Source organism: Salmo salar, chromosome ssa19, assembly GCF_905237065.1.
Source record: "Salmo salar chromosome ssa19, Ssal_v3.1, whole genome shotgun sequence".
NCBI classification, from domain to species: Eukaryota; Metazoa; Chordata; class Actinopteri; order Salmoniformes; family Salmonidae; genus Salmo; species Salmo salar.
The window spans coordinates 83,887,058-83,905,520 of NC_059460.1; the positions used below are offsets into that span (position 1 = coordinate 83,887,058).

At 44.1% G+C, this 18,463-nt stretch overlaps 1 protein-coding gene across 4 annotated transcripts in view; it reads right to left on the reverse strand.

Annotated features, from left to right (window-relative positions):
• stau2 (staufen double-stranded RNA binding protein 2) overlaps window positions 1-18,463 on the reverse strand; it is a 359,434-nt gene that overhangs the window by 157,532 nt on the left and 183,439 nt on the right. For all 4 annotated transcript variants that reach the window (XR_006760826.1, XR_006760825.1, XM_045702846.1 and 1 more), the window contains exons 12-13: window positions 9,222-9,369; window positions 2,845-2,998 (exon numbers count right to left, since the gene is read on the reverse strand). Coding sequence is in view for 2 of the 4 variants with exons in the window: in XM_045702846.1 (XP_045558802.1) it covers window positions 2,845-2,998; window positions 9,222-9,369 (302 nt within the window). In the remaining 2 variants the exon portion in view is untranslated. The remainder of the gene's footprint in view (window positions 1-2,844; window positions 2,999-9,221; window positions 9,370-18,463) is intronic.

Sequence of the window (18,463 nt, forward strand, 5' to 3'; positions counted from 1 at the left end):
GGGGAGATCTAAAATCGAAAATACTATGTAAATAATCCATTACCTTTGATTCTCTTCATCAGATGTCACTTCCAGGTATCACAGGTCCATAACGAATGTAGTTTTGTTCAAAAAAGCTCATCATTTATGTCCAAAAATCTCTGTCTTGTTAGCACATGATCTAAGCCCGCCGGACTTCACTTCATGAACGAGGGGAAAAATATATTTACGTTCGTTCAAACATGTCAAACGTTGTATAGCATAAATCATTAGGGCCTTTTTTAACCAGAACATGAATAATATTCAAGGTGGACGAATGCATTCTCTTTTAGAACGTATTGGAACGAGGGTACCCAACATGAACTCGCGCGCCAGGTGTCTAATGGGCCATCATCGTTCCATGGCTCTTGTTCGGTCAGATCTCCCTCCAGAAGACTCAAAACACTTTGTAAAGGCTGGTGACATCTAGTGGAAGCAATAGGAAGTGCCAAAATATTCCTCAGCACCTGTGTTTTTCAATGGCATAGGTTTAAAGGTAATACAACACATCAGGTATCCACTTCCTGTCAGAATCTGTCTCAGGGTTTTGCCTGCCAAATGAGTTCTGTTATACTCACAGACACCATTCAAACAGTTTTAGAAACTTTAGGGTGTTTTCTATCCATATATAATACGTATATGCATATTCTAGTTACTGGGTAGGATTAGTAACCAGATTAAATCGGGTACATTTTTTTATCCAGCCGTGCAAATACTGCCCCCTAGCCCTAACAGGTTAATGTTACTGTGGAACACCAGGTTAGGATCTGGTGTGTTTAATGTTACTGAGGAACACCAGGTTAGGATCTGGTGTGTCCATACATGTTTAATCATGGAAGACTTGTTGGACCATGAATGACAACACATTCAGGAGAGAGAGGTGCTCAAAGATGACCCGTCCCCCCCACTCTACCATGAGACATGTCTTCAACACTGTAAAGTCACCCGTCAGTCAGCCATCACATCCATCTCATCCAGTCAGCCAGCCAGCCATCCATCCATCCATCCAGTCAGCCAGCCAGCCAGCCAGCCAGCCAGCCAGCCATCGTCAGTCAGCCAGTCAGCCAGCCAGCCAGCCATCCAGTCAGTCAGTCAGCCAACTATCCAGTCAGCCAGCCAGCCATCCAGTCAGTCAGCCAGCCATCCAGTCAGTCAGCCACTACCATCCAGTCAGTCCATCCAGCCAGTCAGCCAGCCATCCAGTCAGTCAGCCAGTCAGCCAGTCGTCAGTCAGCCAGCCAGCCAATCATCAGTCAGTCAGCCATCGTCAGCCATCCATCCAGTCAGTCAGCCATCCAGCCAGTCAGCCAGCCATCCATCCAGCCAGCCAGTCAGCCAGTCAGTCAGTCAGCCAGTAAGCCATCCAGCCAGTCAGTCAGCCAGTAAGCCATCGTTAGTCAGTCAGCCAGTCAGTCAGTCAGTCAGTCAGTCAGCCAGTCAGTCAGCCATCAAGCCAGTCAGCCAGCCAGTCAGTCAGTCAGTCATCCATCCATCCATCCAGTCAGCCAGCCAGCCAGCCATCCATCCAACCATCCAGTCAGCCAGCCAGCCATCCAGTCAGTCAGTCAGCCATCCATCCATCCAACCATCCAGTCAGCCAGCCAGCCATCCAGTCAGTCAGTCAGCCATCCATCCATCCAGTCAGTCAGTCAGCCAGCCATCCAGTCAGTCAGCCAGCCATCCAGTCAGTCAGCCAGCCAGCCATCCAGTCAGTCAGTCAGCCAACTATCCAGTCAGCCATCCATCCAGTCAGTCAGTCAGCCAGCCATCCAGTCAGTCAGCCAACTATCCAGTCAGCCAGCCATCCAGTCAGTCAGCCAGCCAGCCATCCAGTCAGCCAGCCATCCAGCCAGTCAGTCAGCCAGCCAGCCAGCCAGTCAATCAGCCAGCCAGTCAGTCAGCCATCCAGTCAGTCAGTCAGTCATCCAGTCAGCCATCCAGTCAGTCAGTCAGCCAGTCAGTCAGTCAGCCATCCAGTCAGTCAGTCAGTCATCCAGTCAGTCAGCCAGTCAGCCATCCAATCAGTCAGTCAGTCAGCCAGTCAGTCAGTCAGCCATCCAGTCAGTCATCCAGTCAGTCAGTCAGTCAGTCAGCCAGTCAGTCAGTCAGTCAGCCAGTCAGTCAGTCAGCCATCCAGTCAGTCAGCCAGCCAGTGATTGAAATCATATGGATGCAGCCTTCCAGAACCAGGCATGTGGAGTTATACTGTAGAATGAACAGTCTCTGTGGCTCTGCTATCTGGGATTAGGGCTGTGGTATGCATGGCAGATCTGAGGGCCTAGATTAACACACACACACACACACACACACACACATGGTACAGGGTATAAGGAGCAGCCCTTCAGCCCTTTCCATGTGTCAGTCTACTGCTATATCAGAGTCTCAGCCAACCATCTCTAACAGACAAAACACACCCACTGTTACCCTCCTTCTCCCTACCTGTCTGTCTGTCTGTCTGTCTGTCTGTCTGTCTGTCTGTACTGTCTGTCTGTCTGTCTGTCTGTCTGTACTGTACTGTCTGTGTGTGTCTGTGTGTGTGTGTGTACTGTCTGTGTGTGTCTGTACTGTCTGTGTGTGTGTGTGTGTGAGTGTGTACTGTCTGAGTGTGTGTGTACTGTCTGAGTGTGTGTGTGTGTGTGTACAGTCTGTGTGTGTTTGTGAACATGTACTGTTTAGATGTGTGTGTGTGTGTGTGTGTGTGTGTGTGTGTGTGTGTGTGTGTGTGTGTGTGTGTGTGTGTGTGTGTGTGTGTGTGTGTGTGTGTGCGTGTGCATGCGTGCATGTGTGTGTGTGTGTGCGTGCACTAGAAGCATACTGCATCCCTACCTGGAAGCCCTGTATGCGAGCCAGGTACTCTAGCTGCTGTGAGGGCTGGACAGAGCTCTTCCCCTTCAGGCCCACGTTCTCCCCGGACCTCCCGTCTCCAGACCCGTTCATCAACAGCTCCCTCGCCATGGCTGCCGTGGCGACGGCGGGGGGGCTGGAAGATACAAAACGGATTAACTGTAAAGTCCCCAGATAGAAAACGATCTTAGAAACACAGTGTTTAAACACTCAACAATAATATGGCGCATTGTTCATGTCATACACTTAGTAAACATCTCGTTCAGAAACATAGATATTACACATTCTGCCCATGGTAACTAACCCCAGATCAGTTCTCCTTATAGCTGTTTAGGTATCTGGTAGACATGGTAACTAACCCCAGATCAGTTCTCCTTATAGCTGTTTAGGTATCTGGTAGACATGGTAACTAACCCCAGATCAGTTCTCCTAGCTGTTTAGGTATCTGGTAGACATGGTAACTAACCCAGATCAGTTCTCCTAGCTGTTTAGGTATCTGGTAGACATGGTAACTAACCCAGATCAGTTCTCCTTATAGCTGTTTAGGTATCTGGTAGACATGGTAACTAACCCAGATCAGTTCTCCTTATAGCTGTTTAGGTATCTGGTAGACATGGTAACTAACCCAGATCAGTTCTCCTTATAGCTGTTTAGGTATCTGGTAGACATGGTAACTCACCCAGATCAGTTCTCCTTATAGATGTTTAGGTATCTGGTAGACATGGTAACTAACCCCAGATCAGTTCTCCTTATAGCTGTTTAGGTATCTGGTAGACATGGTAACTAACCCAGATCAGTTCTCCTTATAGCTGTTTAGGTATCTGGTAGACATGGTAACTAACCCAGATCAGTTCTCCTTATAGCTGTTTAGGTATCTGGTAGACATGGTAACTAACCCAGATCAGTTCTCCTTATAGCTGTTTAGGTATCTGGTAGACATGGTAACTAACCCAGATCAGTTCTCCTTATAGCTGTTTAGGTATCTGGTAGACATGGTAACTAACCCAGATCAGTTCTCCTTATAGCTGTTTAGGTATCTGGTAGACATGGTAACTAACCCAGATCAGTTCTCCTTATAGCTGTTTAGGTATCTGGTAGACATGGTAACTAACCCAGATCAGTTCTCCTTATAGCTGTTTAGGTATCTGGTAGACATGGTAACTAACCCAGATCAGTTCTCCTTATAGCTGTTTAGGTATCTGGTAGACATGGTAACTAACCCAGATCAGTTCTCCTTATAGCTGTTTAGGTATCTGGTAGACATGGTAACTAACCCAGATCAGTTCTCCTAGCTGTTTAGGTATCTGGTAGACATGGTAACTAACCCAGATCAGTTCTCCTTATAGCTGTTTAGGTATCTGGTAGACATGGTAACTAACCCAGATCAGTTCTCCTTATAGCTGTTTAGGTATCTGGTAGACATGGTAACTAACCCAGATCAGTTCTCCTTATAGCTGTTTAGGTATCTGGTAGACATGGTAACTAACCCAGATCAGTTCTCCTTATAGCTGTTTAGGTATCTGGTAGACATGGTAACTAACCCAGATCAGTTCTCCTTATAGCTGTTTAGGTATCTGGTAGACATGGTAACTAACCCAGATCAGTTCTCCTTATAGCTGTTTAGGTATCTGGTAGACATGGTAACTAACCCAGATCAGTTCTCCTTATAGCTGTTTAGGTATCTGGTAGACATGGTAACTAACCCAGATCAGTTCTCCTTATAGCTGTTTAGGTATCTGGTAGACATGGTAACTAACCCAGATCAGTTCTCCTTATAGCTGTTTAGGTATCTGGTAGACATGGTAACTAACCCAGATCAGTTCTCCTTATAGCTGTTTAGGTATCTGGTAGACATGGTAACTAACCCAGATCAGTTCTCCTTATAGCTGTTTAGGTATCTGGTAGACATGGTAACTAACCCAGATCAGTTCTCCTTATAGCTGTTTAGGTATCTGGTAGACATGGTAACTAACCCAGATCAGTTCTCCTTATAGCTGTTTAGGTATCTGGTAGACATGGTAACTAACCCAGATCAGTTCTCCTTATAGCTGTTTAGGTATCTGGTAGACATGGTAACTAACCCAGATCAGTTCTCCTTATAGCTGTTTAGGTATCTGGTAGACATGGTAACTAACCCAGATCAGTTCTCCTTATAGCTGTTTAGGTATCTGGTAGACATGGTAACTAACCCAGATCAGTTCTCCTTATAGCTGTTTAGGTATCTGGTAGACATGGTAACTAACCCAGATCAGTTCTCCTTATAGCTGTTTAGGTATCTGGTAGACATGGTAACTAACCCAGATCAGTTCTCCTTATAGCTGTTTAGGTATCTGGTAGACATGGTAACTAACCCAGATCAGTTCTCCTTATAGCTGTTTAGGTATCTGGTAGACATGGTAACTAACCCAGATCAGTTCTCCTTATAGCTGTTTAGGTATCTGGTAGACATGGTAACTAACCCAGATCAGTTCTCCTTATAGCTGTTTAGGTATCTGGTAGACATGGTAACTAACCCAGATCAGTTCTCCTTATAGCTGTTTAGGTATCTGGTAGACATGGTAACTAACCCAGATCAGTTCTCCTTATAGCTGTTTAGGTATCTGGTAGACATGGTAACTAACCCAGATCAGTTCTCCTTATAGCTGTTTAGGTATCTGGTAGACATGGTAACTAACCCAGATCAGTTCTCCTTATAGCTGTTTAGGTATCTGGTAGACATGGTAACTAACCCAGATCAGTTCTCCTTATAGCTGTTTAGGTATCTGGTAGACATGGTAACTAACCCAGATCAGTTCTCCTTATAGCTGTTTAGGTATCTGGTAGACATGGTAACTAACCCAGATCAGTTCTCCTTATAGCTGTTTAGGTATCTGGTAGACATGGTAACTAACCCAGATCAGTTCTCCTTATAGCTGTTTAGGTATCTGGTAGACATGGTAACTAACCCAGATCAGTTCTCCTAAGCTGTTTAGGTATCTGGTAGACATGGTAACTAACCCAGATCAGTTCTCCTTATAGCTGTTTAGGTATCTGGTAGACATGGTAACTAACCCAGATCAGTTCTCCTTATAGCTGTTTAGGTATCTGGTAGACATGGTAACTAACCCAGATCAGTTCTCCTTTAGCTGTTTAGGTATCTGGTAGACATGGTAACTAACCCAGATCAGTTCTCCTTATAGCTGTTTAGGTATCTGGTAGACATGGTAACTAACCCAGATCAGTTCTCCTTATAGCTGTTTAGGTATCTGGTAGACATGGTAACTAACCCAGATCAGTTCTCCTTATAGCTGTTTAGGTATCTGGTAGACATGGTAACTAACCCAGATCAGTTCTCCTTATAGCTGTTTAGGTATCTGGTAGACATGGTAACTCACCCAGATCAGTTCTCCTTATAGCTGTTTAGGTATCTGGTAGACATGGTAACTAACCCAGATCAGTTCTCCTTATAGCTGTTTAGGTATCTGGTAGACATGGTAACTAACCCAGATCAGTTCTCCTTATAGCTGTTTAGGTATCTGGTAGACATGGTAACTAACCCAGATCAGTTCTCCTTATAGCTGTTTAGGTATCTGGTAGACATGGTAACTAACCCAGATCAGTTCTCCTTATAGCTGTTTAGGTATCTGGTAGACATGGTAACTAACCCAGATCAGTTCTCCTTATAGCTGTTTAGGTATCTGGTAGACATGGTAACTAACCCAGATCAGTTCTCCTTATAGCTGTTTAGGTATCTGGTAGACATGGTAACTAACCCAGATCAGTTCTCCTTATAGCTGTTTAGGTATCTGGTAGACATGGTAACTAACCCAGATCAGTTCTCCTTATAGCTGTTTAGGTATCTGGTAGACATGGTAACTAACCCCAGATCAGTTCTCCTTATAGCTGTTTAGGTATCTGGTAGACATGGTAACTAACCCAGATCAGTTCTCCTTATAGCTGTTTAGGTATCTGGTAGACATGGTAACTAACCCCAGATCAGTTCTCCTTATAGCTGTTTAGGTATCTGGTAGACATGGTAACTAACCCAGATCAGTTCTCCTTATAGCTGTTTAGGTATCTGGTAGACATGGTAACTAACCCAGATCAGTTCTCCTTATAGCTGTTTAGGTATCTGGTAGACATGGTAACTAACCCAGATCAGTTCTCCTTATAGCTGTTTAGGTATCTGGTAGACATGGTAACTAACCCAGATCAGTTCTCCTTATAGCTGTTTAGGTATCTGGTAGACATGGTAACTAACCCAGATCAGTTCTCCTTATAGCTGTTTAGGTATCTGGTAGACATGGTAACTAACCCAGATCAGTTCTCCTTATAGCTGTTTAGGTATCTGGTAGACATGGTAACTAACCCAGATCAGTTCTCCTTATAGCTGTTTAGGTATCTGGTAGACATGGTAACTAACCCAGATCAGTTCTCCTTATAGCTGTTTAGGTATCTGGTAGACATGGTAACTAACCCAGATCAGTTCTCCTTATAGCTGTTTAGGTATCTGGTAGACATGGTAACTAACCCCAGATCAGTTCTCCTTATAGCTGTTTAGGTATCTGGTAGACATGGTAACTAACCCCAGATCAGTTCTCCTTATAGCTGTTTAGGTATCTGGTAGACATGGTAACTAACCCAGATCAGTTCTCCTTATAGCTGTTTAGGTATCTGGTAGACATGGTAACTAACCCAGATCAGTTCTCCTTATAGCTGTTTAGGTATCTGGTAGACATGGTAACTAACCCAGATCAGTTCTCCTTATAGCTGTTTAGGTATCTGGTAGACATGGTAACTAACCCAGATCAGTTCTCCTTATAGCTGTTTAGGTATCTGGTAGACATGGTAACTAACCCAGATCAGTTCTCCTTATAGCTGTTTAGGTATCTGGTAGACATGGTAACTAACCCAGATCAGTTCTCCTTATAGCTGTTTAGGTATCTGGTAGACATGGTAACTAACCCAGATCAGTTCTCCTTATAGCTGTTTAGGTATCTGGTAGACATGGTAACTAACCCAGATCAGTTCTCCTTATAGCTGTTTAGGTATCTGGTAGACATGGTAACTAACCCAGATCAGTTCTCCTTATAGCTGTTTAGGTATCTGGTAGACATGGTAACTAACCCAGATCAGTTCTCCTTATAGCTGTTTAGGTATCTGGTAGACATGGTAACTAACCCAGATCAGTTCTCCTTATAGCTGTTTAGGTATCTGGTAGACATGGTAACTAACCCAGATCAGTTCTCCTTATAGCTGTTTAGGTATCTGGTAGACATGGTAACTAACCCAGATCAGTTCTCCTTATAGCTGTTTAGGTATCTGGTAGACATGGTAACTAACCCAGATCAGTTCTCCTTATAGCTGTTTAGGTATCTGGTAGACATGGTAACTAACCCAGATCAGTTCTCCTTATAGCTGTTTAGGTATCTGGTAGACATGGTAACTAACCCAGATCAGTTCTCCTTATAGCTGTTTAGGTATCTGGTAGACATGGTAACTAACCCAGATCAGTTCTCCTTATAGCTGTTTAGGTATCTGGTAGACATGGTAACTAACCCAGATCAGTTCTCCTTATAGCTGTTTAGGTATCTGGTAGACATGGTAACTAACCCAGATCAGTTCTCCTTATAGCTGTTTAGGTATCTGGTAGACATGGTAACTAACCCAGATCAGTTCTCCTTATAGCTGTTTAGGTATCTGGTAGACATGGTAACTAACCCAGATCAGTTCTCCTTATAGCTGTTTAGGTATCTGGTAGACATGGTAACTAACCCAGATCAGTTCTCCTTATAGCTGTTTAGGTATCTGGTAGACATGGTAACTAACCCAGATCAGTTCTCCTTATAGCTGTTTAGGTATCTGGTAGACTACATGGTAACTAACCCCAGATCAGTTCTCCTTATAGCTGTTTAGGTATCTGGTAGACATGGTAACTAACCCAGATCAGTTCTCCTTATAGCTGTTTAGGTATCTGGTAGACATGGTAACTAACCCAGATCAGTTCTCCTAGCTGTTTAGGTATCTGGTAGACATGGTAACTAACCCAGATCAGTTCTCCTTATAGCTGTTTAGGTATCTGGTAGACATGGTAACTAACCCAGATCAGTTCTCCTTATAGCTGTTTAGGTATCTGGTAGACATGGTAACTAACCCCAGATCAGTTCTCCTTATAGCTGTTTAGGTATCTGGTAGACATGGTAACTAACCCAGATCAGTTCTCCTAGCTGTTTAGGTATCTGGTAGACATGGTAACTAACCCAGATCAGTTCTCCTTATAGCTGTTTAGGTATCTGGTAGACATGGTAACTAACCCAGATCAGTTCTCCTTATAGCTGTTTAGGTATCTGGTAGACATGGGAATGAAGGGGTGATTCTACCTGTAGTAGGGGGTGTGTCCAGGGGACAGGGGGACGACCAGGGGGTCAGATAGTTTGGGGGTCAGGTAGTTAACGGGGGTCCCCTGTTTCCTGCTCGCCTCCATCTCTTGATAGACGTCTGGGGAGAGGTGGAGCAGACCCTTCTGGGCTGGAAGAGGAGAGGAGGAGGAAGAGGAAGGTAGGGGAGGAGAAGAGGGGAGAAAGAGGGTCATTATATCTCACATCGTTACCTGGTACACAGTACCAGAGGAGTCTATCGTTTTGATAAGTATGTGTGAGAGAGCGAGAGAGAGAGAGAGAGAGAGAGAGAGAGAGAGAGAGAGAGAGAGAGAGAGAGAGAGAGAGAGAGAGAGAGAGAGAGAGAGAGAGAGAGAGAGAGAGAGAGAGAGAGACCGAGACAGAGAGACCGAGAGAGAGAGAGAGAGAGCGAGAGAGAGAGAGAGAGAGAATGGGTATCCTTCCTCTGAGGATAGGATAGGGCTCCCCGTGGCTCAGTTGGTAGAGCATGGTGTTTGCAACACCAGGTTTGTGGGTTTGATTCCCACGGGGGGCCAGTACAAAAAAAAAATATGTATGAAATGTATGCATTCACTACTGTAAGTCGCTCTGGATAAGAGTGTCTGCTAAATGACTAAAATGTAAATGTAAAATGACAGTTTCACGTTTCAACTTTGAGGACAGTTTCACGTTTCAACTCTGAGGACAGTTTCATGTTGTCTGGCAGATCCTGCTCTATACAGGCCTTGTGCAGGGAAACACACGCACACACACACACACTTATCAAAACCACTGTTAACAGCCTGCCAGGTGTAATTGCATTGACAAAAGACTGGTGTGTCATGACAGTCAGACTACAACACAGCTAATCTCTACACAGACTACAACACAGCTAATCTCTACACAGACTACAACACTGCGATTCTCTTCACAGACTACAACACAGTTGATCACTACAACACAGCTAATCTCTATACAGACTACAACACAGCTAATCTCTACACAGACTACAACACAGCTAATCTCTACACAGACTACAACACAGCTAATCTCTACACAGACTACAACACAGCTAATATCTACACAGACTACAACACAGCTGATCTCTACACAGACTACAACACAGCTAATCTCTACACAGACTACAACACAGCTAATCTCTACACAGACTACAACACAGGTAATCTCTACACAGACTACAACACAGCTAATATCTACACAGACTACAACACAGCTGATCTCTACACAGACTACAACACAGTTGATCACTACAACACAGCTAATCTCTACACAGACTACAACACAGCTAATCTCTACACAGACTACAGATGCTACAACACAGCTAATCTCTGACAGACTACAGACAGCTAATCTCTCGTTGGCTGACTACGTAACATTAATGGTATTATAAAGTCTGTCAAGACTCTGGGATGCGACCCCCCTACCCCCCCCCATATTGAGCAACAGAAGTTCCAGTGTTGGGTTTTCCGTCACCGCTAATTTTGGCATATCAGGATTGGGTGGTGGGAACTTCCTGAAACGATCCCAAGAGGAACGTTTCTGGTAAAGGACGGGTGGGTGGGGGCCTTCTGATTAGAGGAGTGGAGACCTGGCTAGTCTCGTTAGTACATTTTCTAACACGTCTCCCCCCCCAGAGTTTAATCGAGCATCTGACGTTATCACGCAAGATTTTAGCTCTGGTTGTCCGAGTTTACATTACAGCCAACGGTACTGACTGTCTGGGACTAGGAATGGGACGAAGCTATCCAGGTTTAGGCTGGATCTCCACTGTCTGAAGGCACTACACACTATCCAACACAGATTTAGGAGTTTAAATTGGAGTGGTATGTGTGTGTGTGTGTGTGTGTGTGTGTGTGTGTGTTGTCTGGGGATGGATGAGATGAGTCGATGTATGAACCATTGTCTAGCCAAGGTCAGCACTAGAGCCAGGAAGAGAAGAGCAGATGTGTGTGTGGGGAAGAACAGCTGTGAGGTTACCGCATGACTGATGTCCCACTTCCTGTTCCTGTTAACACGGGCCCCGCGCGCACCCCACCCGCCTCCACCCAGTACCCTGAACCTTAGACACTGTTACTAGCCCGCCTCCACCCAGTACCCTGAACCTTAGACGCTGTTACTAGCCAGCCTCCACCCAGTACCTTAGACACTGTTACTAGCCAGCCTCCACCCAGTACCCTGAACCTTAGACACTGTTACTAGCCAGCCTCCACCCAGTACCTTAGACACTGTTACTAGCCAGCCTCCACCCAGTACCCTGAACCTTAGACACTGTTACTAGCCAGCCTCCACCCAGTTCCCTGAACCTTAGACACTGTTACTAGCCAGCCTCCACCCAGTTCCCTGAACCTTAGACACTGTTACTAGCCAGCCTCCACCCAGTACCCTGAACCTTAGACACTGTTACTAGCCAGCCTCCACCCAGTACCCTGAACCTTAGACACTGTTACTAGCCAGCCTCCACCCAGTACCCTGAACCTTAGACACTGTTACTAGCCAGCCTCCACCCAGTACCTTAGACACTGTTACTAGCCAGCCTCCACCCAGTACCCTGAACCTTAGACGCTGTTACTAGCCAGCCTCCACCCAGTTCCCTGAACCTTAGACACTGTTACTAGCCAGCCTCCACCCAGTACCCTGAACCTTAGACACTGTTACTAGCCAGCCTCCACCTAGTACCTTAGACACTGTTACTAGCCAGCCTCCACCCAGTACCCTGAACCTTAGACACTGTTACTAGCCAGCCTCCACCTAGTACCTTAGACACTGTTACTGTAGCCTAGTGGTTAGAGGGGGAGGCAGGTAGCCTAGTGGTTAGAGGGGGAGGCAGGTAGCCTAGTGGTTAGAGGGGGGAGGCAGGTAGCCTAGTGGTTAGAGGGGGAGGCAGGTAGCCTAGTGGTTAGAGGGGGAGGCAGGTAGCCTAGTGGTTAGAGGGGGAGGCAGGTAGCCTAGTGGTTAGAGGGGAGAGGCAGGTAGCCTAGTGGTTAGAGGTGGAGGCAGGTAGCCTAGTGGTTAGAGGGGGAGGCAGGTAGCCTAGTGGTTAGAGGGGGGAGGCAGGTAGCCTAGTGGTTAGAGGGGGAGGCAGGTAGCCTAGTGGTTAGAGGGGGAGGCAGGTAGCCTAGTGGTTAGAGGGGGAGGCAGGTAGCCTAGTGGTTAGAGGGGGATGCAGGTAGCCTAGTGGTTAGAGCGCTGGACTAGTTAAATAAAGGATAAATTAAAAACGATATAACTACTGTCTATATACACCATCCTGTATAACTACTGTCTATACACACCATCCTATATAACTACTGTCTATACTGTCTATACACACCATCCTATATAACTACTGTCTATACTGTCTATACACACCATCCTATATAACTACTGTCTATACACATATAGTGTCAAGAAAAAGTATGTGAACCCTTTGGACTTACCAAGATTTCTGCATAAATTGGTCATACCATTTGATCTGATCTTCATCTAAGTCACAACAACAGACGAACACAGTGTGTTTAAACTAATAACACACAAATTATCGTATTTGTCTTGTCTATATTGAATACATTATTTAAACATTCACAGTGTAGGTTGGAAAAAGTATGTGAACTCCAAGGCTAATGACTTTTTCCGAAAGCTAATTGGATTCAGGACTCAGCAAACCTGGAGTCCAATCAATGAGACGAGATTGGAGATGTTGGTTAGAGCTGCCCTGATCTATAAAAAACAGTCACAAAATCTGAGTTGTCTATTCACAAGAAGCATTGCCTGATGTGAACCATGCCTCGAACAAAAGAGATCTCAGAAGACCTAAGATTAAGAATTGTTGACTTGCATAAAGCTGGAAAGGGTTACAAAAGTATCTCTAAAAGCCTTGATGTTCATCAGTCCACGGTAGGACAAATTGTCTATAAATGGAGAAAGTTCAGCACTGTTGCTACTCTGTCTAGGAGTGTCCGTCCTGCAAAGATGACTGCAAGAGCAAAGCACAGAATGCTCAACGAGGTTGAGAAGAATCCTAGAGTGTCAGCTAAAGACTTACAGAAATCTCTGGAACATGCTAACATCTCTGTTGACGAGTCTACGACACGTAAAACACTAAACAAGAATGGTGTTCATGGGAGGACACCACGGAAGAAGCCACTGCTCTCCAAAAAAAACATTGCTTCACGTCTGAAGTTCGCAAAATAGCATCTGGATGTTCCACAGCGCTTCTGGCAAAATATTCTGAGGACAGATTAAACTAAAGTTGAGTTGTTTGGAAGGAAAACACAACACTATGTGTGGAGAAAAAAAGGCACAGCACACCAACATCAAAACCTCATCCCAACTGTAAAATATGTTGGAGGGAGCATCATGGTTTGGTGCTGCTTTGCTGCCTCACGGCCTGGACAGCTTGCTATCATTGACGGAAAAATGAATTCCCATGAATATCAAGACATTTTGCAGGAGAATGTAAGGCTATCTGTCCGCCAATTGAAGCTCAACAGAAGTTGGGTGATGCAACAGGACAACGACCCAAAACACAGAAGTAAATCAACAACAGAATGGCTTCAACAGAAGAAAATACACCTTCTGGAGTGGCCCAGTCAGAGTCCTGACCTCAACCCGATTGAGATGCTGTGGCATGACCTCAAAAGAGCAGTTCACAACAGACATCCCAAGAATATTGCTGAACTGAGACAGTTTTGTAAAGAGGAATGGTCCAAAATTCCTCCTGACTGTTGTGCAGGTCTGATCCGCAACTACAGAAAAGTATATATATATATACAGTATATGTATGTGGTGGTGTGTATAGACAGTATGGACAGTCTATACTGTGTGTGAGTGTGTGTGTGTGTGTGTGTGTGTGTGTGTGTGTGTGTATATATATATATATATATATATATATAGTTCTAGTAGGATTTCCCTGACATTTTCTTAGTTGCATCTCAGAGCAAAAGCCATGGTCCGCAGAGAGCTTCCAAAGCATCAGAGGGATCTCGTTGTTGAAAGATATCACAGTCAGGAGAAGGGTACAAAAATAATTTCCAAAACATTACATATACCATGGAACACAGTGAAGACAGTCATCATCAAGTGGAGAAAATATGGCACCACAGAGAGACATTACCAAGAATTGGACGTCCCTCCAAAATGTATGAAAAGACGAGAAGAAAACTGGTCAGGGAGGCTTCCAAGAAGCCTACAGCAACATTAAAGGAACTGCAGGAATTTCTGGCAAGTACTGGCTGTGTGCTACATGTGACAACAATCTCCTGTATTCTTCATATGAATGGGCTATGGGGTAGGGTGGCAAGACAGAAAGAAGCCTTTTCTTACAATGAAAAACATCCAAGCCCGGCTGAAGTATGCAAAAACAAACATCAAGTCCCCCAAAAGCACGCGGGAAAATGTGTTATGGTCTGATGAAACCAAGGTTGAACTTTTTGGCCATAATTCCAAAAAGGTATGTTTGGCGCAAAAACAACACTGCACATCACCCAAAGAACACCATCCCCACAGTGAAGCATGGTGGTGGCGGCATCATGCTTTGGGGCTGTTTTTCTTCAGCTGGAACCGGGGCCTTAGTCAGGGTGGAGGGAATTATGAACAGTTCCAAATACCAGGCAATGTTTGGCACAAAACCTTCAGGCGTCCGTTTAGAAAGCTGAAGATGTGTAACGCCCTGTTCTTTATTTTGGTTAGGCCAGGGTGTTACATTGGGTGGGCGTTCTATGTTCGTTTTCTAGGTTTTTTGTATTTCTTTGTTTTGGGCCGTGTGTGGCTCCCAATCAGGCACAGCTGAAGTTCGTTGTTGCTGATTGTGAGTCACACATAAGGAGCATGTTTTTCCTTTGGGTTTTGTGGGTAATTGTTTCTGTTTAGTGTTTTGCACCTGACAGGACTGTTTTATTGTTTTGTTTTGTATTATGTTCTTGCTGTTATTAAATTAAATGATGAACACTAACTCCGCTGCGCCTTGGTCTACTCTCTCTCCCGACAGCCGTTACAAGATGAAGAGGAAGTTCACCTTTCAGCACGACAACGACCCAAAGCACACATCCAAATCCACGAAAGCATGGCTTCACCAGAAGAAGATGAACGTTTTGGAATGGCCCAGCCAGAGCCCAGACCTGAATCCAATTGAACATCTCTGGGGTGATCTGAAGAGGGCTGTGCACAGGAGATGTCCTCGCAATCTGACAGATTTGGAGCACTTTTGCAAAGAAGAGTGGATAAATATTGCCACATCAAGATGTGCCATGCCAATAGACTCCTACCCAAAAAGACTGAGTGCTGTAATAAAATCAAAAGGTGCTTCAACAAAGTATTAGTTTAAGGGTGTGCACACTTATGCAACCAGGTTATTGTGAGTTTTTAATTTTTAATTTTTCCCCTTCAAAGATTTCAGTTTGTTTTTCAATTGAATTGTTCACTTTATAGGTCACATTAAAGGTGGAAAAAGTTCTGACATGATTTATCTTTGTCTCATTATTTTACATCACACACACTGGCATTTTAACAGGGGTGTGTAGACTTTTTAAATCCACTGTATGTATGTGGTGGTGTGTATAGACAGTATATATACAGTATATGTATGTGGTGGTGTGTATAGACAGTATATGGGAAGACAGACATCACTTATTAAATGTCAACTACAAAGTAGCAACAATCCCGTGGGTTTTTTGTTTTGCAAACTATAGCATCACGTGCACTACATAGAACACTGCTAGGTGCACACTGGAATTAAAGGGTAACTACACCCAATAATGTACATTTCTCACTTTTTCCCCAGACCTCAAAAATGGTCACCTGATGTGGTTGTGGAGAAAACGGAGTAAATTGTATTTGGGAAATGAATACATATACATATCATGACCGTGTCAGTCACTAGATCATAACCCAATCGATTCTGGAGCGGCGCCTGAATTTCTCGTGGAAGAAGGATGTCGCATCCCTCCAGTAGAGTTCCAGACATTTCTAGAATCTATTCCAAGGTGCATTGAAGCTGTTCTGGCTCGTGGTGGCCCAACGCCCTACTAAACAAATGTGGAATTGTTTTAAAATGGTCAGAACATAGTATGGCAAAAAAAATGATCTAGTAGTCTGTTCTTTCGACCAATCGATTGCTTGACATTATAAAAATCACATTTTTCCATATATAGACCCTATGTGTTTGAATCAAATCAACTATATTCACTGAGCTAATCTGATGCATTAAGCACACTGTTTGATAAAAATAATTAAGACACACAAATGACTCAAGAGGGAGCCAGAGATCAAGATAAACTAACCAGAAGAGAAAAACCATGTTCCCAACCCTCCGTCTTGTCACAGTATCCAATGAAGGTGGCGCCCCTCCTCGGTCGGGCGGCGCTCGGCGGTCGTCGTCGCTGGTCTACTAGCTGCCACCGATCTATGTTTCTGTGTCTTTTGGTTTTGTCTGTCTGATCCGCACCTGTTTCGTGTCTGTCATGAGTGGGGGGTTATTTAGTGTGTATTTTCAGTTCAGGATTTCGTGCGGGATTGTTTTATGTCAACTCTGGACAGTTGTGAGTGAGTGCTGCGCTCCGTGCGTCTTTTGTTTTGGGAACGTGTTTTCCCGAGTTGAATTTATGTGCGCCCTGTGCCTTTCGGCTTCTTGTGTTGTTACCGGATTTTCTATTAAAACCCACTATTACTCCGGACCTCTGTCTCCTGCACCTGACTCTGCCTCTCTACTGATCCTGGTAATCGTGACACGTCTTCCCGCTGTGGCTGACCTTCGCAGATTCTGCTGTTACGCTCCTGAAGTTGACGGAAATAGGCTAAACCAGTCGAGTGCCAATTTATCTTACCGTTTCTCCCGATCTGTTTGCAAGTTTAATTTCATTTATAATAACGTCTTCGTATCTCACAATCATTGTCATGTGGTTCATGTAGACGACAACGATACAAATCTAAAAGTAACTTCTCTAGCCATGTCACGTCCTGACCAGTAAAAAGGGGTTGTTTGTTATTGTAGTTTGGTCAGGGCGTGGCAGGGGGTGTTTGTTTAGTGTGTTTCGTTTTTTTGGGGGGGGCAATGTTCTATGTTAGTATATTTCTATGTCTGTGTCTATTTAGTCTATTTCTATGTTCAGGGTTTTTGGGTTTGGCCTTCAATTAGAAGCAGCTGTTCTTCGTTGCTTCTAATTGGAGGTCATATTTAAGTAGGGGGTTTTTGTCACTGTGTTGGTGGGTAGTTGTTCCGTGTATAGTGTGTTGCCTTCGTCGGTGTTTGTTATTTTGTTCAGTGTTCAAGTTTCCTTCTCAATAAATGAAGATGAGTATATACATTCCCGCTGCATTTTGGTCTAATCCGACGAACGTTACAAGCCATTGCAGACTATGGAAAAATAGACTACATAAATCCAACAAATAAAAACATTGCAGCCTCATTGCAGGTAGAAAATAGAAATAAAAATAAATATCCTATAAATCACATTGGCTACACATGGCCTGCCTGCAACAAACTTGAAACATTGTATCAACTTGGATCCGTACGTAGCATGACATTTTGTCCCTTTCGCGGCGAGCGGTAATGGAAAGGGAGACGGCTAGAAATATGTTTTCAAATACATTGATGAACTATTGTCATTTTCAATGGATGTAAAAAACAGACTTTGTTTATTTGCTGTTTGAGGTGAAGAAAAAAATGACTTTGAGAAGCTCCATAGGTCATTAGTGGTGGTGAGTTAAACCTGTTGGGGCTAGGGGGCAGTATTTGCACGGCCAGATAAAAAACGTACCCGATTTAATCATGGTTACTAGTCCTGTCCAGAAACTAGAATATGAATATAATTAGTAGATTTGGATAGAAAACACTCTAAAGTTTCTAAAACTGTTTGAATGGTGTCTGTGAGTATAACAGAACTCATATGGCAGGACAAAACCTGAGAAGATTCCATACAGGAAGTGCCCTGTCTGACAATTTGTTGTCCTTCTGTTGCATCTCTATCGAAAATACAGCATCTGTGCTGTAACATGACACTTTCTAAGGCTCCCATTGGCTCTCTAAAGCCGCCAGAAAGTGGAATGGGGTGTCTGCTGTCTCTGGGCAAAGTACAACAGCTCTGTTTGTGAGTGGTCAGCTTGGGGACAGTGACACTGAGATGCGCGTTCATGAGAATTCTCAATTTTTTTCTTTCAGCCTTTGAATGAATACAACGTTTCCCGGTTGGAATATTATCGCTATTTTACGAGAAAAATAGCATAAAAATTGATTTTAAACAGAGTTTGAC